Below are 26292 nucleotides of genomic sequence, written 5' to 3'. Positions count from 1 at the left end.
TGGGTTGAATTCAATGAATAATTTTGGCCAAATAAAAAATGAGGAAACATTTTTTTGAAAAAAGTCAAAACGTCATTTCAAACCAATGTTGGAAAGTTTTGTTCAACCCAAAGAAAGCATTGTCATTTTTTTGTTTTGGGGAGAAAAATGGGAAAAAAAATCAGTTTGGGTACAAAACTAATTGATTTTTTTTCAGATGATTAAAAAAAAAATCAATTATTGGCTCAGCTCTAATTGTTGCATATGCATATAACGGCACATCTCACATGCGGCTGCAACAGATTGTTGTCTGTAAAGCAGCAGCTTCTAGCCTAAATTAATAAAACATTTCAATTAATTTCATCATTTTATTTCCTCAAAAATATACCAACAAGCGCTTGGCTGCATTTTCAAAACCGCCGACCCCTTGGTCTCATGTAAACATATATTTTTTGTGAAGCATCGATTATAAATTATTGTAAACAGCTGTTTCCTATAAGAAATTAATTTAAACACTGGAAAAAATAATAATGATACCAACTAACGTTTTCCCTCCCCACCCCCCCAAGCTGGTCCTGCAGTCAGATCAATCTACCCAGCTCTAATTATGAGAGGTCATGTGTCGGGATAAATGGTGCCGTTCCCGAAAGTACTCGTGACAGATTGGACACGTCAGCGCCTCCTCCCGTCTCCTCTTGCACTGAGACTCTGCCGAGGAGTAGTCCTTTTTGTGATGGGACCGCATGTGGAAGACTAAGTCGGACGTCATGCGGAAGGAGAGGTTGCATTTTGCGCACCAGTTCTGGGCAGCCACCCCGAAGGACGTGAAGGTGGGCGGCAGCAGAGTCAAGGAGGAAGAAGAAGAGGAGGAGGAGGTGGTGGTGGTGGTTTGCAGCTGCCCCCCAGTTGGTTTTGGCCACGGTTCTGAGGTACATGGGAAAGCGTTGCTCCGGCTGATGCTCGTCTGCAGTGCCTGAGAATTACACAAGTCACCGACAAAGAACGTGGAATTCAAAAGGTTGCCATAGCACATGACATCTGCTGTGGTGATGAAGCCAGACAACTCCCCCAGGCTCTTCGGTAGCTCGTTCATGAGATGGGAAGAATTCCCGGCAGGCTTGTCCACCAGACACTTGGTTGGCTTGCTAAAAGCACTTTTCTGTTCCCCCCGGGCTCGGGTGGGCCATACGAAGGAGAACGCGCTACTTGAGGAGTTCAGTACCACGTCCTTGGGCATCTGCTCTTTGCCAAACTGGCCCAGGCCACCCCCTTGCTCCACCTCCTTCGCTCTCTCATTCCTCAACCGGTCCTTCATCCTCCTGACCTCGGTGAAAGCACTCTGTTTCTGCTCCAAGGCATCCTTCTTCGCCGACAGCTTCCCTGAGCTGAGCTTCCAGACGGAGCCAGCCAAGGCGTGTTCCCCCACCGCCTCCTCCTTGCCCCCATAGCTGTGAGCTTCCCCCAGGTTATTTGTCTTCTCCAGCAACACAGATTTCCTGCTCCTGTTGTTCTCTGCCTCTTCCGACTTTGTTCTCTTCTCCCCTGGCAGCCCACGGGGATCATCTCTCCGCATGGCTATTTTGACCTCCAGATCCCTTGCCAGGCTGTGGAAGTTTGTGGCCTGCTCAGGCAAGTGGCCCTTCCAAGCCTTCTGCTCCTGCAGATTTCTCCACGGCGGGGCATTCTTCTCTGGGACACAGAGGAAGCGGACGTGGGCCAGATAGGAGTGCCCACCTTTAAAGGCCTGCTCGCATTCCGGGCACCTGAGCTCTGCGGAAACAGAAAATAGCCATTGAGTTTTGCGTAGTCAGAGTCCTGCCTGCTCCTAAGGCCTGGCTGCTCTCGCTGACACTAGTCTAAACCAGGAGCAACTCCATTGCTGGGACACTGGGGTCAAGCTAACCGGAGTGCAGGGTCAGGTGCCATCTTGCTACAGGAGGCACCTTGCATACATTTCCTTCCATACGCTCTACAGCCCGATGCTGGCTGCTGAGTCATGTGCTCACAGCAGACACGGGCCTGAATTGACCCTTCGAACTCTGTGGCAGCTCAAAGCCCAAAACCCAGATCTGCGCCTGATCTTGCCAACAGCCAAATCATCTTTACAATGGTCTCGATGAGAAACCCAGCTCCAAGCACCCTGTGGATCCAAAACCAGAATCCAAACGTGGCAGCACCTCTCTCTACTCCATAGAACACTCGGGAAGCCTGCATAAGGGGACAGCCCTACTAGTTGTACGGACAGAGTTATGCCGGTGTTCTTAGAACACGCCTATTCTGGGATAAGAGCCCTTTTTTCTATTGCATTTACATCCCCTCCAAAGTGACATAAGCTAAACTGATAAAAAGGCTGTCTTATACTGGATATCTATGTGGGAGGTGGTTATACCAATATAACTCTACTGATTTAAATTCACACCTAAGGTTATATCAAAAAAACGTTCCCACTTTGAGTTGGTGTGATAGGGCCCTCAATGGCCGCGAAGCCTAGTGGCTAGATCATTGGTTAGGGGGGCTGTAGGGAGACCTGAGCCCTCCTTCTCCCTCAGGTCCTGGCCCAGGGTCCTGTGTTGCTCAACCCCTAAACAGGGAAGATGGCTCTTTCTCCCAGCCGTGGCGGGGGGTGTTCAGGGCCTGTTTTCCTGGCCTGCTCCCTATGCAAGTCCTTTTAGTTTGGGGCGTGGCCCCACTAGTCCAGTTGCCCAGGGCCATCCCTACCCATATGCAAAGCATGCAGCTGCGTAGGGCACCAGGAAATTTGGGGCATTGGCTGCAGATATAACGGGGCGGGGCTATTTGAACCCGGAGGTTTTCTTTAATCCCTGCTACGCCTGGCAGCAGGCTTTCTGCTCCTTCACAGCTGGTAAATTTCCAGGCCACCATAACCAATTTTAAACCGCTCTAACTGTGTCTACACACACACACAAGTTGCACTGCTTTCACTAAAATCAGTTTGAAAGCAGACTGGGTGCAGACTCCTGTGTGGACACACTTCTATCAGTTTAAAATGGGTTATAGCAGACAGTGAATTTACTAACACAACCTATCTTGCTACAAGCCAGATTTAAATTAATTCAAGACCCTCCACACTGGGTTTTGACAAAGTCCATTTAAATATCACACCATAAGTTACACTACAGCCTTGTGAGTAGATGTGGTGTGAAGCTGTCAATCTTTCCCTAATGCGCAGTGTTTCTTTAAAAGACTATTGCTTTCTGTGTTACTCATTTTCAAAGCAATTCATGGAGTATAAGTGAATCTCTCCCAGCCAGATGTGTTACCAAGAGTCCCTGAGAATCAGGACCATCTGCACTTACCCAGGTCTCAGCTAATTTAAGCAGATTGAGCTGTATCAAGAAGTGTTCAGACCATGAGCTGTTTTCTGTAGCCCAGTTCAGTTACATAATTCGAGCTCACCTCTGACCCTATGGCAGCACACCCGAACCCCTAGGCTCGAGCGGCTAGCCCAAGTCTCCACCGGAGCAGCTACCCTTAGTGAGCTAGCTCAAGCCCTGTTAGCACAAGACTGTCAACCATGGCTGGAAGACTCCCTTCATTGACTCCAGCTCAGTGCACCAAAAAAAAGATTTGCTTCTAACTGCCCAGCCCTGAAAGCCCAGCCTGGGATCGGAGAGTCAAGTTGGTCTCTTCCCCGCTTGCCCAGCATCACCTGTAACAAAGATCTTGCTCTCAGTGATACCCGCACAACCTCAGCATCTGGCAATTTTCTCTTCAGTACTCACCAGTTTGGAGAGTCCTGGCTTTGATGGCGCTGAAACCCAGGAGCCTGGAAAGCTCCTCATCGTACCACACAAGGAGCTCCTCGTTTTTGCCTATTTTCCTAGTAGATCGATAATACAACTGGCTGTTTTTTAAGTAGGCTTCCAAGTTCTGTTCCTTGCTATTGGCAGCTGCTTGAACGAGCCTCATCCAGGGCAGTCCAGCGGGGCTATGCACCGAGGTGACATCTACCTGTTAGACACAAGGCAAAAAGGGAGACAATAGGGACCAAGGATGCATAAATTCATCAACTCTCTCAGCAAAGACTGTCCTTTCTTGTCTTGCACGTGATCCAGTATGTAAGGGCCGTGGCCCTGACGCAGCAAACGCTTACACAATGGGCCTGATCACAATGTCTGCAGCCTTCCTGAACTACACCTCGCGCCCATGGGACCACAGAGCCTGCAGCTGTGGGAAGGCTGGCGAGATGGTGGGGCCATCTGCATCAGTCCATGGAGCAAGACAGAGACACCAGAACGCGGCAGGCGGCACCCTCTTAAATGATGGAGAAACCTGTGCTGTCCTACTCAAAGAGTGACTCCCCCTGCCCCAATACCCACCCTCTCTCCCTGCCCTGCTGCTCCCATGCTGCCTCTCCCCAGTCTTCCTCTGCAGCATATGTGCTCTCAGCCCTGACACAGTCATTTGGGAAATCTCACCTGCCCACTTTCCTCTCTCCTCGGGCTACAAAGAGAAGGAGCCTCCCCAATACACACAAACACACACACACAAGGTTCTTCCTCCATAATTTCAGTATCGCCCCATCTCCAACAGGCCATGTCAGGACAGGGCTGTCTTCAAGTGATTGTGACACTGCTGTTAGTTTGCTGCTCTGGGACAGCAGCTCTTTCCAGACCTGACACACTCACTACACCTAACACACCGTTGTCACAATATATACCCATAAGGTGGCATGTAATATATCACTGGACAACTAATAACTCACTGATCATTAATATTCTTGCATGGTACATGTAGAGGGTCTGTGCAAAGAGTTATGGATGTGTTCTTGGATTACGTTATTAAAATGTGTTTGGCAAGCAGTGCGTAAGTCCAGCCTGTGCTAGACAAAGGAATGAGTATCTGATTGACAGGCAGGGAACACAAAGGTACGTTTAAACAAAGCCATCAGCCTCATGAGTGTGGGAGATAGCCTCCGGATTATAAAGTCAGGGGGCCTGAATCTCAGCTGAGAAGTAACTGAATCAGCTGATTACACACAAGATTACTGTATTATAAAAGTGCATCAAGTCAGGTCTTTTCTGAAAGCTAATGACACACTGGTGATTAATATCACTGTGAAATGTCTGTATTAACACTCCATGAGGGATTATGGCTACTCACTGATATTACGCTTTAAAATCTGTGACCACAGGGAGAAACAGGCTCTCTTCCAGACAGGAAGCAGGGAAGGCATCTAGCTACCTATCTCCAGTGAAATTAAGCAAGCCCCATTTCCATACAAATCAGCAGGAACATGAGAAGTTCACAGGAAGGGAAGCGCTGAGTCTGGAGACAGAACAGGGAGCTTGAAAGAACATAAGGAAAGAGAAGAAGCCATCTCAATATCCACAAGGGGCCAGACCTCTTGCAAGCAGAGAAAGACAGGAAGCTGAAGTCTCTGCAAGACTTGCTATCACTTAACCTACGCCCTTTTGTTAATAAACGTCTTTTATTTTTACTGGAACCCAACTCGGTGCTGTGCTAGCAGGGCAGGGTGTATTTTCCCCAGCTGTAATGTGCTTTTGTCACTTTCAAGGAGCAACACACCGTATTCATTCTCGTAGTGCTCCAGTACAGAGTTGGCAACGGCAGGACAAATGGTCTGGGGGAAATTCAGGACTGACAGGTGTTGGGGTCCCCCAGCAAATAGTAACCCAGGCTGGAGGAGAGCAGAGCAGGGCTGGGCTGTTGTGCTGTAGACAGGCTGCTGGGGTCGGAGCGCTGAACCAGGGCTGCATGGCACACAGACACTCAGGGGACTGCACGCTTGTCTGCTGGCTGTCGGCATCCAGGCTGTGACCCCCCGCAGCAGAGCACTGAAGGCACCCAGGGTTACAGGGCTAGCAGTGACACTCCCCCTCACTGGTGTGGGTTGCCCCCCCACCCCGAACGTCAGCCCTCCAGGCCCTGTGATGTGCGAAGAGCTGCCCAGAGCAGCTACCTGTTCCTTCCCCTCCCCTGGGAGCCCCTCTCCCCTTGTGCCTGGGGTGCAGTGTCTGCCAGCCAGCGGCACACACAGGTAATTCTAACCCAGCCACTGCCCACCCTCCCAACTGGCAGCTGGCTCCTGCAGTCCCCATGCCAGCCCAGCTTCCAGCTTCCTCTGTCCATGCAGCCCTCCAAACTCTCCTGGCCAGCCTTGGCCATTTTACTCAGAGCTCCCTGTGTTTCCTGCTCCCCACCTGGCTGGCTGCCTGGCCTCTATCCTGCTCTCCAGCGCCCATTCCCCTGGCAGCACTCAGATCCCCACCGCTACCAGAAATGCAGAGCTCCCTGCCCCTGCAAAGCTCCTTCCCTGGGAGATTCTCGGATCACCTCACTGCCCAGTCATTCAGCCTCACTCACATCACACCTGCCCACCCCAAGATAGGCCAGGACCATTATCCTTGTGGTACAGATAGGGAAGCTGAGGGAGATGAGGTGACTTGCCCAGGGTCACCCATCGAGTCAGTGGCAGAGCAGGGAACTCAAGATTCCTGGTCTGCTCTCTAGTCAATAAGCCTCGATCTGGAAAGCATGAGTATGGTATACCAGATAGAAACCAGAAACTCCATTACATTGTTCTCTGTTGTCAATTCACTCCAGAAGAGAAAGTCATAGAGAAATTAATGTAAAATGATAACCTCTCCCTAGGCTATAATGAACAAGCCTATAGAATTTAATAAATAACTAGATCCCTGCCCACTGAATCCTATAGGACAGTTCAAAACCCCTACAGAAATTATCTCATTCTCCATTAAATTGTGGAGGGCTTCAGAATTATTACTGCAGAACCCTATTAAACATCTATAGAGTTCTTTGGATTTCATCTCTACTAATGCCTATAGAGCTTTTCCATACAGGATATTATTAAATACAACTAATAAGCACTTATACCTTGCTCTCCAGCTTCAGAAATAGTGCAGTTTATTCATATATTTGCATCAAGTAAAAAATTCAAATTTATTTCAAGGTATCCATAAAGGACAAGCACTCAACAACTGAACACTGCAGACTCAATTATTTCTGAAATAATGTGGTATCGCCTAGTGGTTCTCAGCCAGGGGTCTGGGGCCCCCTGCGGGGCCGCAAGCAAGTTTCAGGGGGTCTGTCAAGCGGGGCCAGTCTTAGACTTGCTGTGGCCGAGGGCAGAAAGCTGAAACCCCACTATGTGGGGCTGACGCCTGGGGCCCTAAGCCCCACCAGGAGCCTGAGCAACTTTGCTTCGCAATGCCCCCTGTGGCATGGGCCCCGGGCAATTGCCCTGCTTACTACCAGCTAACACCGGCCTTGGCTTTTATATGCAGAAAAACAATTGTTGTGGCATAGGTGAGCCATGGAGTTTTTATAGCATATTGTGGGGGCCTCAGAAAGAAAAAGACTGACAACCTCTGGTATAGCCGGTAACAGCTAATTATAATATACGTGCAATATTACATACGACCCCCCACCCATATAAAAAGAATTATATTTAGGTTACAAAGTCAAGCACTCAAAAGTTAAAAAATGCCAGAATTTAAGGTATTTAATGTTACCTGTGCAATCTTAACTCCGCTCCCTGGCACATCTGCATTATGATATGCTCTTTAATTACATGATCCCATAAAATTTTTTCCGCAAGACCCCAGCTCATTCAGTGCACAAGATGGACGATGCTCTGAGAATGACACAGCTATTCAATATGACTTTTATCCTCATTGCTTTATGTGCAGCCCTGCCTTATTCACTGCATGCCATTCTAAACTTGCACTGAATAGGGAATTATTAGTTTCCTCATGGGCTTTCCTTTGGGGCTCATCACAGCAGTATCTAAGCCTAACGAATATTAATTGCAAGGTAGAGAGGGTTTCCACAGCTTGCAAACAGAGGCACAAAGTGATTAAGGACATTTGGAAAAAAAAAAAGTCTGCTAATTTTTGAGTGCCTCAGTGGTTTTGAAAGAGAGAAGTTTGGAAATGAAGCATATTTAGTAACAAGAATGATTTAAATTTCACCCCAAGTGATTTCTCTCTCGGTTTCTCCACTAAGTGCCTCGCAGCTATGCCATGGGGTTTTGTAGGAGAAACAGGGTTTTGGACATCGCTGCTCTGTTTTTACCCCTTGGAATGCAAGCAAAAGTATGAGCACATTAGCAGCTTGGCCAGAAGAATGAACTATTAAGAGACAAAAAGAACAGGAGTACTTGTGGCACCTTAGAGACTCACAAATTTATTTGAGCATAAGCTTTCGTGAGCTACAGCTCACTTCATCGGATGCATTCCTCATGAAGTTGATAGATTCCACTCCATACGGCTAAATTCAGTGCCTTGCATAATGACAGGTTTCAGAGTAGCAGCCATGTTAGTCTGTATTCGCAAAAAGAAAAGGAGTACTTGTGGCATCTTAGAGACTAACCAATTTATTAGAGCATAAGCTTTCATGAACTACAGCTCACTTCATCGGATGCATTCATTGGATGTAGCTCACGAAAGCTTATGCTCAAATAAATTGGTTAGTCTCTAAGATGCCACAAGTACTCCTTTTCTTTTTGCGAATACAGACTAACACAGCTGCTACTCTGAAACCTGTTAAGAGACCATTAGTGTAAGAGTTAATTAGTGTAAAGGAGAGAATAAATTAGCATGCCCTGCAACTGGTTCTCTTTAAACTATATGGTACTTAATGATGATTGACAAATATGGAAGTCTGATGCCCCCAGTGGTTGTAACTAATAGCTAGGACAAAGGCTGTCACTAATTAAGGCCTTGTCAGAAGTGCCCAGCACCAACTTCCCACTCTAAGCACAGTCAACGGATACGCAGGATCTCTGGAAATTAGGCCCTAAGAGAGAGGGCTGAACACATGAAAAGGGGACAGGGAATAAGTGAGAGGACAGGACAGAGCAGAAGAGACATCAAAGCCTAGCTCAGGGTGTTTTGGTCTGCATGTGGACGTACTGCAGCGCCCAAAGCCCAGCTCCTCTGCTTATGAGTCCTCTGGACAGTGTGTGTACCTCCCTTGTGGAGGGAAGGGGAAGGCCTCAGTGGCCCAGAGAGGCTCAGTCGCAACTCCACTATAAAGAAGTTTGGCTTTCAAGGCCCCTCGGGGAGGGAAGAGAAGGGACCTTTCAGGAGAAGGCAGCCGGCAAAGGACACTGTAACTGGCTGGGCATGGGGCAGGTTGGGATTAGCAGGCCTGACTGATTTACAGATGGCTGGGAGGAGGACATGGGGTAGATCAAGTTGAGGGAACCCTGTTATTTCTCAGGTCTGGGGTGCAGAAAACATCAAGGGAACTTGTTAAATTGAGGGTCCTGGGACTCCATGGAATCATAGAATCATAGAATATCAGGGTTGGAAGGGACCTCAGGAGGTCATCTAGTCCAACCCCCTGCTCAAAGCAGGACCGATCCCCAACTAAATCATCCCAGCCAGGGCTTTGTCAAGCCTGACCTTAAAAACTTCTAAGGAAGGAGATTCCACCACCTCCCTAGGTAACGCATTCCAGTGTTTTACCACCCTCCTAGTGAAAAAGTTTTTCCTAATATCCAACCTAAATCTCCCCCACTGCAACTTGAGACCATTACTCCTCGTTCTGTCATCTGCTACCACTGAGAACAGTCTAGAGCCATCCTCTTTGGAACCCCCTTTCAGGTAGTTGAAAGCAGCTATCAAATCCCCCCTCATTCTTCTCTTCTGAAGACTAAACATCCCCAGTTCCCTCAGCCTCTCCTCATAACTCATATGTTCCAGTCCCCTAATCATTTTTGTTGCCCTCCGCTGGACTCTTTCCAATTTTTCCACATCCTTCTTGTAGTGTGGGGCCCAAAACTGGACACAGTACTCCAGATGAGGCCTCACCAATGTTGAATAGAGGGGAACGATCACGTCCCTCAATCTGCGGGGAATGCCCCTACTTATACAGCCCAAATTGCCATTGGCCTTCTTAGCAAGAAGGGCACACTGTTGACTCATATCCAACTTCTCGTCCACTGTAACCCCTAGGTCCTTTTCTGCAGAACTGCTGCCGAGCCATTCAGTCCCTAGTCTGTAGCGGTGCATTGAAATCTTCCGTCCTAAGTGCAGGACTCTGCACTTGTCCTTGTTGAACCTCATCAGATTTCTTTTGGACCAATCCTCTAATTTGACTAGGTCCCTCTGTATCCTATCCCTACCTGCCACCGTATCTACCACTTCTCCCAGTTTAGTGTCATCTGCAAACTTGCTGAGTGTACAATCCACACCATCCTCCAGATCATTTATGAAGATATTGAACAAAACCGGCCCCAGGACCGACCCCTGGGGCACTCCACTTGATACCAGCTGCCAACTAGACATGGAGCCATTGATCACTACCCGTTGAGCCTGACAATCTAGCCAGCTTTCTATCCACCTTATAGTCTCACCCTGCCAGCCCCAGGCCACTCCAGGGGCATCTTTCTCCAGACAGTCCAGACTCCCCTCTGGGCTCTGGTGGCAAAGTCCCAAAAAGCAGCCTGAGAGTCTGGTCCTAGAATCCAAACACACGCTAACAGCCCTGACTCCTCCCTCCTGGTGCCCAGGCCCCCTCCAGAGATCTAATCTGGCCGCTAGAGGCAAAAGCAAAGGGGAGGAGACCCCTCCATGGGGCTGCAGCTCCCCCTGCCGTGCAAGGAGAGACAGGGTGGAGAAGCATGCTCTGCTCACTCCTATGCTCTGTCTGGACAGGAGCAGCCAGGGCCCATACTTAGACTTCAAACCACGGCCCCAGAGCCACTCACTCTCCCTTGGGGATGGCAGGCAGTCCCTGCAATGGGATAGTGTGACCCCTCCTCCGCCTTGCCAAGCCCTCTTGGATGTTCATCTCCGAGTGAAGACATGCCCCTCATTCCCCCCTATCCCAGATCAGTTCAGCGGCAGGTCCAGGGTGTCTCAGAGTGGGACGGTACTCATGCTTTGGGCTCTTTCCCCCACAGGAACAGTCCTTGCTGGGATCCCCTCAGAATCCAGCCTCCAGGTCAGCACCACGCTGGGCCAGTTTCCCCTCTCGGCGGAGCTATTAGCTGTGCCAAACCAGGGATAAAACTATATCCCATGCCAACGCCCCCGGCCGAGAAGAGCAATCCGGAGCAGGCGGGGAGAGGTGACAACCTTTCCAATACAATATAAAATACCAGGCTCTCCTACCTTAAATACATAATGGATATTTCTTCTCTCGGAGCATTTCAGGGCAATAAAAGCAACAGTGTCCACCAAGGTGTTCTGCAGCATACACGGTCCGAAACTGGCTTCCTCTGGGATGTCTTGGGTGGTATGGACAGTTGCAAATACATCTGGGAAATGATGATGTAGGAGCTTGTTGTCACTCGTCCAGAGGAGTTTAGGCCAAGATGTCAGTTCCATCCTCAGTCTGCAACAAAGCAAGGAATCACTTACACTGGGGATAGGAAATTGAAGGGGGGGAGGGGGTTAATACCACAAAGGCAGTAAGGAATTGGAATTGAATTATAACCGGATGGGATCTTTAAAGCTACTTTAAAGCTACTGGGGACCAACGCATTGGCATTGGTGGAGATTGCCTGGCACATGGGAGCTTGCGGCTTTATTGATATCCAGAAAGAGACAAGCTATTCCGCACTAAAGCAGCGATCTTAATCTGTTGAATAAACCAGTCTATTTTTTCCAGGGCGCTCAGTCAGCTGCTCCCACGGCCCAGTAGCTCCCACAATGCTGACCGCTTATACCCAGGATCATGAAGCTTTGGGCACAGTAGGGAAAATCTCCAGTTGATGAAAAGAAAGCCAAGCTAGTCCACCCTAATCTCAGCCCTGTCTATTACAGGATCACAGGCTGCCGGACTTTCTCAAGACACAGTTATTGTCTGCTTCCGCCCCCCAAAATGGAAATGCTGGGATTGTTCCAAATGCTTGTGGCTTTTCTACATCAACTGAAGATTTCTCCCACTGTGTGTGCTGCCTTTTATGTCTTGTTTGTACTTTGTAGGGTGTGAGCCCCGGTGTCCTGGCCAGATTCCAGCCGTGGAAATTATGGTCCATTACCTAAGATGCCCCTTTCTTTCCTGGCCTGCTTCGTTGAGCCTTGATGCTGTGTGCTCTTAAATGGCTGCCGTGCTGCACCCCTGAGGTGGCTGCATTTCAATTTACATTCGATTAATTAGTAAATAAAGTGATTTGAGATCCTTCTCGGTTAGCGTGAAAGGCACGGTATAAATCAGAGGTAGAGAAGCAGGAGTGGGTTTTGGTTTGGCAGAACCTCCTCAGTCCAGGTTTGGGTTTTGCAGAACCAAACTAGGGATGGTTTAGATCCGAGGTGGGCAAACTACGGCCCACGGGCCACATCCAGCCCACAGGACCCTCCTGCCCGGCCCCCGAACTCCTGGCCCGGGAGGCTCACCCCGGCCCCTCCCCCGCTGTTCTCCCTCCCCTGCAGCCCCAGCTCACTGCTCCACCAGCGCAATGCTCTGGGCGGTGGGGCTGCGAGCTCCTGGGGCAGCGCAGCTGCAGAGCCTGGCCTGACCCGGTGCTCTGTGCTGCACGGTGGCGTGGCTGGCTCCAGCCGGGCGGCGCGGCTGTAGTGCTGTCAGCCACTGGTGCTCCAGGCAGCACGGTAAGGGGGCAGGGAGTGAGGGGAGGGTTTGGATAGAGAGCAAGGGAGTTTGCGGGGGCGGTCAGGGGGCGGGGGGGTGGAATGTGGGTAGGGGTCCCGGGGGGCAGTCAGGAATGAGAGGAGGGATTGGATGGGGCAGCAGGGGGCAGTCAGGGCGCAGGGTCCAGGGGCAGTCAGGGGACAGGGAGTGGTGGATGGGGCAGGAGTCCCAGGGGGGCCATCAGGGGGCAAGAAGCAGGGGGGGTTGGATAGGGGGCGGGGGCCGGGTCACACCTGGCTGTTTGGGGAGGCACAATACAATTTTGGAAACCTGATGTGACCCTCAGGCCAAAAAGTTTGCCCGCCCCTGGTTTAGATCCAGATTGCTTTCAATCTGAACACCCAGAATCCATGAGGCTTGGATAAAAGGGTTGTTTTGTCGCATTTTATTCTGATTCATTTGTGGCAGTTATGAAGGCCCGGGCATACTGTGACTCCTCTGCCTATGTCCCGACATGGCGATCTCAGACATCGCTAACAATATAGCCGGGGCAGTAGGTTCTTGCAGTTCAGCTGGCTTGCAGGGACTAGTGAGTGACTAGTGGGCAATGCTATTAAATGAATCAGCTCAGGGGCTCTCTCTAGCACCTTGGGCCTGGGCCTGGGAATTCCACACACGGTTAGGTTGCAGGATTGGGCCCTTAGCCATTTCAGGGTTCTGTGGGTTATTTACAGAGACACAGCTCCATCAAGCTCCCACTGAAGGCAGTGCAAAGATCCTCATTCACTCCAGGGAGAGCTAGATCAGGTCCATAAAGCAGAGAGACTGAGAGAGAACAGTAACAAGCCCTGAAGAGCTCTTGACCTTAGAAATACCGAGATGGAAGGACAGATGAGCCAATCTAACCTCTCTCACCTTGTGCCAATGGGATTGTTTTGTTACAATGTGATTTAGAGCTTAAGCTAACGGGATGTAAAGCACTCAATACGCAAGGGAGCGGCACTGACCCAATTCCGGTTCTACCTCAATTTAATCAAATCAGAACAGTTTTCTCATATAGGCAAGGTCTGCGTCCCCGTCCTGCAAAGATTTTGTGCTTAATGTAATGCACTGTGAGTAAGTCTTTGCAGGATCACGGTCTAAACAGACAAGATGCTAAGACAGACAGCAGATGGGAGGGGAAACAAAGGGACAAGGTGGTAAAATGCCAAGTGCCCACAGTTACGTGGCAGGTCAGTGGCAAGATGGGACCAGATCCTAAGTCTCCTGACCCCCAGCACCAGAGACAAGTCACACTGGTGCACGCTGCCTCTGGCTGCATTACGCTCCTCATGGCTGGTGGAGGAACTAGACTGGACAGTTGTGCTTTCACAGTTGTGCTTTCACAGTTGTGCTGATCAGTTTCACTTCCTGGTCCCCAAGCACTATCCCATGCCCAGTGTTGCTGTGTTTGTGTGACACCACCACTGGGATACTATATAGCTATAGAATTTCTTTAAACACTGTTTTCATTTAAATGTGTGGGAGGATGGGGTTTACTTAATGAAAACATTCTGCTCACATTCGTTTTTAGAGAGCACTTCAAAAGAAGACAACAGAGCATAAAAATGTTGGCCTAAATTACTAAAAACAAAAACAAAAAACTGTGGGAATAAATTGTGGGCCCTGGCCCAGATCCCTTGTCTAGCAAGGTTACTCCCTTATCAAGGCAGGTAAATGCCACAAGCTGGGAATGGTGTTGTCTTCCTGGTATTATTCCATCTACCTACCTAAGTTCCTAGAAAACAGCTCCCCTCCCTGGAACTGGCCAGACCAGTGAACTGGCCTGACTAATACAGTGTTGTTCCCCTTCCCATGCAATGCAGATAGCAGAATAACCCCCTTGTGAGGAGTAGGGGCATCCCAGGGCAGGCCCGCTCCCTGGTGGAGGAATGTCACAGGCTGACTGGCCCTTTAAGGCAAGAGAAGCTCAGCCTGGCCCCTGGTCTAGCAGCAACACCCCTCTCCCCTCCCCTGCAGCTGATGGTAATGTGGCAATTGAATGATAATTAGTGAGCCCAGGTGTGAAAGGGGAGGACCAGACTATACAAGCTGAGGGGGCAACCAGTGAGGGGAGGGGCTTGGCTTGTAGAGTGAAAAGAAGAGAAGCGAAGCTACAGGGCATACTGGTGTAGGTGAGTGGGAGCTCTGAGACAGGCCTAGGCAGGCAGGCCCGACTGACCCACAGGGTGCAGGTTTGGCTTCTGTGCAGGAAGCCCTGGGTGAGGGCCTGCAAGGAGCAGAGGGATCCCCAGTGGGAGGGAGTCAGTGAGGGAAGCCCTGCTAAGACAAGAAGCAACAGAGGGAAAGCTCTGCAGGAGCAGGTCAGGCTTCTGTGGGAGAGGCCTTGACATAGGGTCAGTAAAAGCACCTCAGTGGAGCCGGGGGGAGGTGCAGGAGGAGAGTTACTCACTGGATGTTTAGCTTGGACCTTCTGTTACCCTGGAAGGGAATTGAGCTTCGTGTGGCTTGGTTGGAGGGCTGAGCCCCTGAAGACCTGGTGAGATGCAAGTTGGCCAGCAGGAGGCCCCAGAGACAAGGACCCCTTGAAGCATTGTGCTCTGACACTAGGGGTGTTGAATGCTATCTTACAAGGAAGAACCACTGAAGCTGGGTATATTTGAAGTGTAACTTGCTTTACTTACACACAAACAGGTTCTGGAACAGAGGTGGTTACAAACTGCACCCAGACAATACCCACTTCTGGAAATCTCAGCCCCTGCACCAATGTCTAGTTCCCAGGAAGCTTCTCTGTCCTGAGAATTTCACCTCCAACTAGGGCAAAGCGTAAACTGTCTGCTACCTGCCACTTCTCTTCGCTTAACTTTTTCTCCAAGGACTATATACTACATCACAAAACCAACAACCTGCAAGCCTGTCTGCCAAATACTGAAAACTTGCTCATGTGGTAAGAAAAAGAGCATGTGAGGCTATGTGTAACAGTGCCATCTGGTGATGGCTGCCATAATATATTTCCCCAAGACCTGTGCATATCTGGAGTGGTCCACAGAGGCACAAGTCAGTCACGTGAAGGCTCAAGGCCTTAGCAGTGCTGCCCAGCCTCCTCTTTGATGCGTGCCCCCCCCCCAGCAGCCATGCTACTGGGGCACCCCACTGAATAATGCCCCCAAAAGGGACCTTTCCAAACTGCATAGGGAAAGTGGGTGTCCTAATACTGACAGCTCCACAGCGTGTGTGTGTGTAGTGATGCAACTTCTGCCACAGGCCCAGCCCATCTCCTCTCCTCCAACAAATCCCAACCAACCACGGAGGGTTTCCAGAGGTTTTGGGTCAGAGGAGGGAACTATGTCACGGAGAGCGCAATCCCTACTTCTGTGCCTGCTGCCCAGCAGAACCTGCTGGCTGCCTCCCACTCATCTCTGGCCATGGAGGGGAAGGGAAGATATGGCTCCTTGTTAAAGGGATCCTATTGTCACACACACAGCTATAGGGAAGGTTGCTGCAGTGTTCTGTTACTACCCGGGATGACTCTGTCTTCTGTAACACTGCACTCTCTCTGCATGACAGAGCATCAGGGAATGAGGATTGATTGGGAATCTCAGCTAGTATCTCATTAGCCCATTTTCACCCCATCCCACCTCTAGCATCTCTCCAATGCAACACGCCAGCTTCATAAACCACATTCATAAACCAGTCGGAGAACACTTCAATCTCTCTGGTCACGCGATCACAGACATGAAGGTCGCTATCTTAAAACAAAAAAACTTCAAATCCAGACTCCAGCGAGAAACTGCTGAATTGGAATTCATTTGCAAATTGGATACTATTAATTTAGGCTTAAATAGAGACTTGGAGTGGCTAAGTCATTATGCAAGGTAGCCTGTTTCCTCTTGTTTTTTCCTACCCCCCCCCCCAGATGTTCTGGTTTAACTTGGATTTTAACTTGAAGAGTGGTCAGTTTGGATGAGCTATTACCAGCAGGAGAGTGAGTTTGTGTGTGTATGGGGGTGGGGGGGATGTGAGAACCTGGATTTATGCAGGAAATAGCCCAGCTTAATTGTCATGCACATTGTGTAAAGAGTTATCACTTTGGATGGGCTATCACCAGCAGGAGAGTGAATTTGTGTGGGGGGGTGGAGGGTGAGAAAACCTGGATTTGTGCTGGAAATCACTTTAGATAAGCTATTACCAGCAGGACAGTGGGGTGGGAATAGGTATTGTTTCATATTCTCTATGTATATATAAAGCCTGCTGCAGTTTCCACGATATGCATCTGAAGAAGTGAGCTGTAGCTCACGAAAGCTTATGCTCTAATAAATTGGTTAGTCTCTAAGGTGCCACAAGTCCTCCTTTTCTTTTTGCGAATACAGACTAACACGGCTGTTACTCTGAAACACGCCAGCTTTGTTTGCTTGTTGCTCAGTGACTGAAATGTCCAAAGATCAGTGGTAGACAAAGTCCCCATATCCTGCAGGATTGGATGCCAATGCCTGTGAGTGACAGCTACGGCTGTATTCATACATACAGAAAAGCTGGTTATGTGAAAAGCGGGAAGCGTATTGTCTGTATATAGGAAACAGGCTTGTTGTGGTAAGTCTTGTACTGCCTGCTGGTGCTGAAAGCATCCAGCAAGTGAAACTCCTTAGAAGTTGAATAATTGATTAAATGCACCACCTAGTGTTTTGCCTCAGCATAACACCGCACTCTGAGATAGTCACAGCAGGGCAACCTTCTAGTTTCTGTAGTATACAGGTTCTTATCCTGCCCTCATCCCCATGGTATCTGAGACCCAGATCCACGAATCTAAGAAAGATAGGTGCCCCTCCACCTAACTCATCTGTAGGGCATGATCCTGTGGATGGCCTCTGAACATACCCACTGGATCTGACCTGCAAAGACAGATGTTCCTCCACCCATCTTCTCCTGGTTCGTAGATTGCTCTGGGGCTTAGGCAGGAGATAGGCATCTGGGTGCCTACAGGGAGCCAGCAGCGTCCAAGCCCAGAGACTGGAATTTAGGCACCAAGGAAACTCTTATCCTGAAAACACAGGCACTGAGTGAGTTTAGGCACCTACAGAGTTAGGTGAGAGTTTTGTGTGTTGCAGTGATGCCTAAATTGGGACTTAAATGCCTATGTGTCTTTGTGGATCTAGGCCAAACCTCCTTCCAGTAGTGCATTAAGCAATGTGTCTAACATCTATCTCATGTGGTTTGTTCTCTCTCATCCCCTCTCTCTGCAGGGAGAATTGTGTGTGCAGTGGGGTGGCTTATTGGCGTAGAGTTTTGGTTTGTGGGAGGAGGGGGTATGTTAAATGTACATGTGGTTCTGGGTTTATGTTAGAGAAGGCAGCTGGAACTTGTTGCAGAAGATGGGGAGATCTCGGATGGTCCTTCATTCCTGGGGGAGTCTGTTCCACAGTCTGGGACTGGCCCCTGAGAAGGTTCTGTCTCCTGCCCAGATGAGCTTTACTCTTGTGGTAGAAAGTTCCACTGTACCTGAGGAGCAGCATTATTGACCATGAACTTATGCCAGGGCTACAGGCTTTGAGAGACCTGGTACGCCTTGAAGATAAGGACCAAGACCTTGAACCTGACTTGATAGTGAGAGACTGTCTCCTCCTTGACCTTTTAACCACCCTCCCCTTGAGAGATAAAGGTAAAGGAGCCTCTGCAAAGGAATTAGAGAGAGAAAAGAGGGCTAGAGGGATAGTGTTGAGTGATGGAGAGGAGCCAGACCTCTATGGACGCTTATCAGGCAACGTGGACAGGAGGTGGGGCAGGGTTTATCTGCTGGGAGAACGGCAGTGAATAGAGGGACAAAGTTACACTTTAATGGAAAACTGGCTTTTTTTTTTCTCTAAACCAATTTTTTTTTTGCAAAAAAAGTGTGGCTATTATTGAAACCTTTTGGTGGCATTTTTCATAAGTTTAAAAAATGATAAATACCATTTGTCATGTACAGAAAGCCACACTTTGCTGTCTGATAACCCTTCCAATCAACATTTCTGGTTGTTGGGTTTTTTTAAAAAACACACAAAAATTCATGAAACTCCCAAATTGGGGCCATTTCAAACCCTGTGAAACACAAACAACTTCAATATGTTTCATAAACTTTTGTTTCCATTATCTGAGCAACTCTAGCATTGAGGGGGAGAGGAGGAAGAGGACTAGGGTGGAAGATGCTGAAGAATGGAGAAAGAAGGACAAAACTCCATCATGGTTGAAAGAAACTAAGTCTCTGGAGTCAATTCTGCCTCAACTAGCCCAGTGCCACCCCAATGGAGTCAAAGCACTCAAGTCAATGATGTGACAGAATAACTCTCCTTGGAGTATGAACACTGGACTGCTCAGGAGCTAATCAGCCCCACACTCTTGCTGTTCTCCCACCACTCCTTGCAAGTCCAAAAAAATACAAACAACTAAGGAGCGGACGTCTGCAAGGTCAGAACTGACTGCTGTCACATAGGGATCTGCTAAATTCTCTGGAGGGGTTTTCAGCAGGTATGTGACTAGTCTATAGCAGAGTGTGATGATCTAATACAAAAAAAGCTGCAGCCTAAGAAATGCAATGCAATGTGACAGCTTAACATTGCAAATACACACCGACCCTTATTTAGCATACACACTAGAAAGAAAGGAGCCTAACGGTAAGGTGGTAGAACAAAGTTCATTGTTAGGGATGGGCCAAAATACGGAGCTGAAATATAAATGCCTTTAAATCTAACCTTCCACCAAAATTAAATTCCTGGATATGAACCTACCTCTGTGGGTCTGATTTGCGTTTGGATCCAAAGCCAAAGGGGACACCTGAGTAAGTCTTTGCAGGATCACGGTCTAAACAGACAAGATGCTAAGACAGACAGATAAGATGGGAGCTTGAAATCTCAAACCTCAACCTTGAACTGATTCAGCCACAACCCCAAATTCTGAAACACCCTAAACCTCATTTGGGTCCTGATCCAAACCTGGTGTCCTCAGCAACAGAGTCAATACTGATTGAGGAAAGCCACCATCATTATTAATTGAGCACTTTCCATGGGGCCATAATTAGTGAAGGAGAAGCCCTATTCAGACACCTAACTTCTCTTGGAAACCAAAGTAGGTGTATTGTTCAGACAGTACGCTGATGAGCACAGGAGAGAGAGAGAGAGAGAGATCTTGTTCTCTGTGGCTTTGTCTAATCTAGCCTTAGCTGACTCAAATGCTGGGACCACCACCACCATCTTTACATGGGAGCTATTTCCTGATATTGAACCATCCCTTCTCTTCGCTCACGACTATCCCATTATTCCCAGATATACCCCGTTAGAATATACTGAACTATTCCTCTTTCACTTTCTGGCACTTACACCTGTCAAATACTTGCTGATGATTATCAGCGTCCGCCTCACTCTTTGTTTGCCCAAGGTAAATGCATCTCCTTCTCCTCATTAGTTTCTCAGAAGCCAAAGCTTCCAGCCCTTAAATCAGTCTGCTTGCCCTTCTGTGAAGTCCCTCTGGTACAGAAGTGCCTACAGCTGAACACAGGTTTTTCTGACTATGCTCAGACCTAGATACTGCATTGCCAGATCTACTGATAGATGGGAAGGAGTTCAGGAAAGAAGAACACAATTGAGCAGGCAGCCAGGAGGAGTGATTTGTAAGGAAAGGCAATGTGGCTCATTTAGTGAAGTGACAGCCAAGAGGTGGCATGTTAAGTCTCCAAATAGCTGAAGGCATGGACACCAAAAATGAAGGAGAATTATCTAAGGTGGTAGCCAGGGATACAACTAGCAGCCACCAGTTGAAATTGAGAGGTAAATTATAATAGATAGAATCTACCTCATACACAGCACACTTCATCAATAGATCTCAAAGCACTTTACAAAGAGGTTCAGTATCATTATCCCCTTTTACAGATGGGGAAACAGAGGGTGAAATGACTTTCCCATCATCACCCAGCAGGCCAGTGTCAAAGCCAGGACTCAAACGCAGGTGTGTTGAGTCCCAGGGCAGTCTGCCCTCTTAGGAGTAGCGCTGCCTAGGGGTCAGCCATCCCAATCACATGGCATGGCCCTTTAAGATTCTGGGAGGTTTTGATGTAGCAAATAAGGTATTGGTGGAGAGGAAGCGGTCCGGGGAATAAGTAGCTCGTGGAGAAGGTCAGTTCCTGTTTCTTTAAGGTCCCGGGGCTAGGAGCTTTGCAGAGCGCTGAGCTGGGAGAAGGGGGCAGGCATATATGCTGCTTCATGCCTCGGAGCATCAAAGACACTTGTAGGAGATGACTGCCTTCTGAGCCTGAGGACCAGCTGAAGGAGAAGTTGGCTAAGGACCTGGAGCTGGCCTGCATTATAACCCAGCCCCAGGGAGGAAGGCTGGGGACTTGCATCTCATGGAGAGGGACTGGAAGCACAAGTTGGCTCCTGGAGGAACTGGGGCACAGAAACCTATTGGGGCTCCTGTATGGACCCAGAGAGGGCATGAACTGGAGCAAGTAAACAGTGAGTGAAGCACTGAAGAAAAGTTGATAAACCAACCCCACCCCCAGGGGACAGATGTTCTGAATTAAGCAGGTCTGGCTGACTGACTGAAAGGGCACTAAAGACAATGCACCTGCAGGGCTGCAAGGGGGTGTGTTTGACTGCAACCCCCCCCCCCCCATAGAACTCCGCCCAGAGGCTGAATAGCAGGACAAACTACCTGGGCCATGAGTTCTATTAAGGCCATGCTGACGCCCCTCCCCGGCTTGGGCAGTGGGGGAAGGAAACAACCCTGCACGGCCCCATACAGGCACCAGCACTAGATCCTGTGGTGCCCGCACTTCTCCTGCTGCAGGCATGAATTGCAGTCTCCCCAGCAATCCTGACCCGTGCCCCCTTCGATGCAGTTACGTTTACAGAACCTTGTGGCATGCCTCTTGCCACCTCGACAGTGGCGTGCTTCAGTCCAAACGCCACTATTGGGAATGCCCTCACCTCCTGGAGAGACAGCCCTGGTGCGACAGCACCCTGCCAGCACCCTTGCCCCTTCTGTATAAGCAGCTCCCACCTCCCTGTGCTCTCCCTTCACAAGGGCTTCTCCACCAGTGGGACAAAATGACTATTGACAGGTACTCTCCATACTATATCACAACTGAAAGCTCTTCATGTGGATGAGCGTAGGGGCTCATTGCTTTATGGATTCCTTGTCCCCCAGAGAGTATCTGATACCCCCGTGTTATGTCCCTGAGTATAGATTTTGCATCTTGATTCTGGAGATAACTGACAGATCTGTCAAACAGCCACTACCTGTAGGCAGGCAGCTCCCGATGGAGTGTGCACCTGGGGACGTCCCCGTGAATTCTTCACTAGACGGTGCACGAAATAGATGGTGCAGGACCAAGACAACTGCTTGCTCACACTCCCAAGAGTTTTTGTTTGTTTCTTGTGGGCCCAGTTCTGCTACCCTCGTTCACAAGACAAAGTAGCCTCATTGGAATCAGTGGGGCTATAGTAGGGTAAGTGAAAGATACTCCTCAGTGAGTAAGAGTAGCAAAAGCCAGCCCCCAGAGCCAAGCTCTGGCTGTATCTATTCAGTGGAGCTGCCTTTCAGCTATGTCATCTCATCTGCCCTGGATCTGAGGTTCCCTTAGTGTCCCAGGTAATGCTACTCTGAGCAGTCTGGGGTGATCGAGTGTGGTCATGTTTGACATGGATATACCACTATACCTGGCACTCACGGAGCTAGAACTTTCCACCCACAGATCACAGTGATTTACAAGGGGGTGCCACTATTCGACACACAGGAGAGTGGGGCTGCACACAGACAAAGTGGCTTGTCTGAGGTGGTACAGCTAGTCACAGTGGCAGAGTCCGGAACAGAGCCCAGATCAAAGCACCTGACTGTGTTGCCCTATATCTAAGCACTTAACTGCCCTTATCACCCCAGGACCGGAGCCCCTGTTCGTATGAGATCTTTGGAAATTAATAATACTGACAGATCTTAAAACTGAAATTAATAATACTGTACATTGATTTGGCACTTTTGATCATAAATCATCCTAGAGGGCTTTATAGACAAGAATGGATGTGCAAACTACATGCAGGGATTGCTTTGTCTACGCCAGGTGGTGAAACCGGAACAGCACTGAACGGCCGAGCCGGTTGAAAATTTTCCAGTGGAACAATTGCATCAAAAAATGCTGATTCAAAACATTCCACAGGAATGTGTCAATTCTATTGAAATTTCCTATGGGAACCAGGCAGGCTGACCGGCCAAGCAACCTACTTGCCTGCTCTCCTGCCAGTTCACCTGCCCACCCACTTCCCTGGGCTTTCCAGCTCCCTGGCATCCCACTGGCAGGATCCTGGGCTCTCAGGTTCCCTAACAGCCCACCTGGCAGTCTGCCAGCCTCCCTGGGCTTCCTCCGCAGCCCACCTGGTAGGCTGCCAGGGCTTTCTGGGCTCCTTGAGCAGCTTGCCAGGCAGGCTGCTGGGCTCCCCAGCTGATGGGCTCTCTGATGCTACCTGGCTGGCCAGCTCCCCAGCAGATGGGAAGCCTGGGATCCCTGTGAGAATCTTTCATTTCAGAAACCCCAAAACGTTCCTACCAGCTGGGCCACCCCTGGAAACATTCTAGGGTGGGTTTGTTTGTTTTTTAAACTTTTTGTCGTTATTCAAGATGCATTTCCGCCCCCCCCCCCCCAAACACTCAGTTTTTCACAGGATGGAAATACATTTCCTGGCCAGCTGTGCTGAACAGTCCCCACACCGTACACTACACAGCAGCACTAGCCCATAGGGCAGAGCGTGAAGAAGTATCCCACCTCCAACTGAAGCTGCAGGGCGAATTTAAAGCAGCGTGAATCCAGTTACATACACTGGATCCTGGGTAAGACACCAAAGCTTTAATGACCACAAACAGGGAGGAGTCATGATCTCAATTCTAACACCCGAACCAAAAGCCAGCATCTTAAGCACTCGACCAGGGGAGTGACTATACACACTCTGTGGAAGAGTCCCAGATTATCCTCCAGAACACAGCAGGGCTGGAGCTGTCCGGGAGTCATTGATGGCTCCCTGATTCTCCAACTTCTACGGGCTACTCCAACTTCTACTAACTGGCCACCATCCGTAGAGGGCCCATACACTAGCTGAGCATAGCTAGAGTGCAGTATGCTATAGCCACACCCCCAACATGCACACTATACCAGATCCAAAGTGTAGGGAGAAGTGGCACAAGGGCTGGCTATGCCAGCTGAGAGCCCCCTGATGCTGGGGGAGTTCTCAGCAAATGAGCTGGAATGCAACCAGGAATCTGATCCTGAATTACCAACACCACTGGGTTTTCCTTAGAGGACTCACCTCTGCTTCCAGACCTGACCTCACTTCTGTTGTGAGAGATGACAGCACAGAGTCAAGTGGCTGGCAGACACTGGGGATAGATTTGGCCCATTAAGTATTTCCACTGCTGTATTTACACCAGAGGTCGGTCAGTCAGTCAGTCTTGTTTCTAGGACTTCCTTGCTTTCTCTCAACAGTAAAGGGATGAACATAGCCTGCAAACAAGGAAAGGCAATGATCACAACCACTAGGCCAAGTTCTATTGTGAGTTAGCAGTGGTGTAAACAGAGTAACTCCACTGAAGTCAGTGGAAATTAAACCAGTGTAAAACTGATGTGTGAGAGAGGAGAATTAGGCCCTCCAACTTGCTGCCCACTTTTGGCCTTCGAGAGACAGAGCACCACATGGAGCGGGTGTAGGTTTCATCTGAAGTGTTCAGGGAGCAGGAGAAGTTGACAGATCTCCTTTGAGAAGGAGAGAAAAGGACTGAAGAGAAGACAAAATGTTAAGCCCAGAACTAAGACAATACTTTGGTTTGCAAGGCGAATTTCATGCAAGGATCTCATTGAACTTTCCAGGCAATTACTTAAGACTCACTACAGCCTTATAGAACAGATCAACATTGCTACCCCCATTTTACAGGTGGGGGAAAACTGAGGGGGTCGTGGCTTGCCCAGGATTTCCCAGTGAGTCAGTGGCAGAACTGGGAATGGAATTGAAGATTTGAAACCCAACCTAGAGCTGGGAAGCCAACTGCTTCCCCGATTTTCGGCCCTTTGCACAGGTCAAAAGCAAATTCACAATTACTGGTTTTTGGTTTTGCTTGATGTTTTTTCTAATGCGAGGCTCAGCTGGAGGGGAGATGATTTCATATGAAGCCCATAAGCAATTTGTCTGTGTTAAGACATAGCCCTGTCACTGAAACATTTTAAAATAATCATTTTCCTGACTTCTCTCATAATTTAGATCCTAATCCAGGTAAGCCAGCCCCTCTCCCAAGGCAGAACACTAGTGCAGATATTTCCTCTCTCTCTTGTAAATGTCTACATTTCCCAGTTCTTGCATCTTGGTGTGGCCTGGGAATTTTTCAGGTTGTTCCCTGAGAGATGAGCAAACACTTTCTCCCCCCTACCCAGAAAGGGGAAAAAACAAAACAGTGAATTCATTTTCTGTGCAGCCCTGACTTTCCAGATCCCTGACTTTCCAGTGTTTGACCTTAAGATGTCGCTAGTAGCTCTTGGAAACAGCCTGACTTCCTGCATTTCATCTGTGGGCTTAGTGAAATAGCAAGCTAGAGGCAATCCTAACAGGCGTTCCCCCATCCTCCAGCTTTCATAGAACTTATCATGAAAAAGAGAATAGAGGCAGTTTACTTATTTATTACAGGGAGGGCTGATAGCACCACCTATTAAGTTTGCTCAATGCTTCCCATTATCAGACCCTGTTTTCAGTTGCTTATAACTTTTTCAAACTTTAACCATTTGGGCTGAAGTTTTCCATGCCAGGTGTCTACCACAGGCTGAATTGCTGTGGATAACTTCAGCCAAAATGGTTCAGTTGTTGCCAAAAATGAAGCTAAGGAAAAATACATTGTTTCACCCATGCTATAATCTTCCGGTGACTTTTTCTTTGAAAAGCTTTAGCATCCCTATGCTTTGGAGCAGGGATCTGAGACATGTGGCAGAAGGTGACATTTGTGACAGGGCTGGGCCTTTTGCTGTCACTGTGAATGTCTGCCCAAATTTGGCCAAGTTACAAGCCTGGTGGGAGGGGGGAAATGTAGTTTGCACATGCTCTGTAGACTTATTAGATTTTAGTAGCTAAATTCCCCCAAGATTCCATCTGCAATGGGCATGCTCCAGCAGAGGGCTGCAGTTGCAGTTCTGGGCTGCTGGGGGCCTTGCTGGGTCCAGGGTCATGCACCTGAACAGAGAACAGGGAGGCTGGCTCTCCCGCGCTCTTAATGACCCTTCTGCTGGGCCCATGCAGCGCAGAGGAAGGAGCTGCCTGATTTGAAAGTGGATGGGACAAAAGCCAAATCTGCAGTGGGGTCAGAGGGAGTAGCGTGTATGGTGAAGACGCACTATGCTGATGTGACAGGGCTCTCCCATCGGCATGATTACTCCACCTTGGCGAGAAGGAGAAGCTATGTCAGCAGGAGAGCATCTCCCACTGGCACAGCGCCGGTGTGGACAGCACAGAACTTGCATCACTCGGGGAAGGGAGGGGCTTTTTCACACCCTGAGCAATGTAATTTAGATTGACTTAAACAGTAGAGTAGATCTGCCCTGAGTCTCACCATTCCTCTGCTGTCAGCAAATATCAGTGAAACCTACGGGCAAAGTGTTCTGTCCTCCACCAGTGCTGCTCTACATAAAGGATGAAAACCTATCAATTCCTTTGTTAGCTCATCTGGCAGAGATCTGTGTGGTGGATTGAAAGGTCTCAGCCTTGCTGATGATGCATG

The 26292-nt window shown here is 49.0% G+C and overlaps 1 protein-coding gene across 3 annotated transcripts in view; it reads right to left on the bottom strand.

Moving 5' to 3' along the window:
- Nucleotides 1–350: 350 nt before the first annotated feature.
- ZNF488 (zinc finger protein 488) overlaps nt 351–26292 on the bottom strand; it is a 32489-nt gene continuing 6547 nt past the window's right edge. The window contains exons 2-5 of one of the 3 annotated variants that reach the window (XM_073354887.2): nt 23847–24040; nt 11106–11328; nt 3723–3951; nt 351–1749 (exon numbers count right to left, since the gene is read on the bottom strand). In XM_073354887.2, the coding sequence (XP_073210988.1) occupies nt 581–1749; nt 3723–3951; nt 11106–11321 (1614 nt within the window). In that variant the 5' untranslated portion in view covers nt 11322–11328; nt 23847–24040 and the 3' untranslated portion in view covers nt 351–580. Of the gene's footprint in view, nt 1750–3722; nt 3952–11105; nt 11329–23846; nt 24041–26292 lie in introns of those variants that run through there. The other 2 variants (XM_073354888.2, XM_073354889.1) reach the window with 2 other exon arrangements.

This window comes from Lepidochelys kempii, chromosome 7, assembly GCF_965140285.1.
Source record: "Lepidochelys kempii isolate rLepKem1 chromosome 7, rLepKem1.hap1, whole genome shotgun sequence".
NCBI lineage: Eukaryota > Metazoa > Chordata > Testudines > Cheloniidae > Lepidochelys > Lepidochelys kempii.
This window is presented reverse-complemented; position numbering and strand designations above follow the sequence as displayed.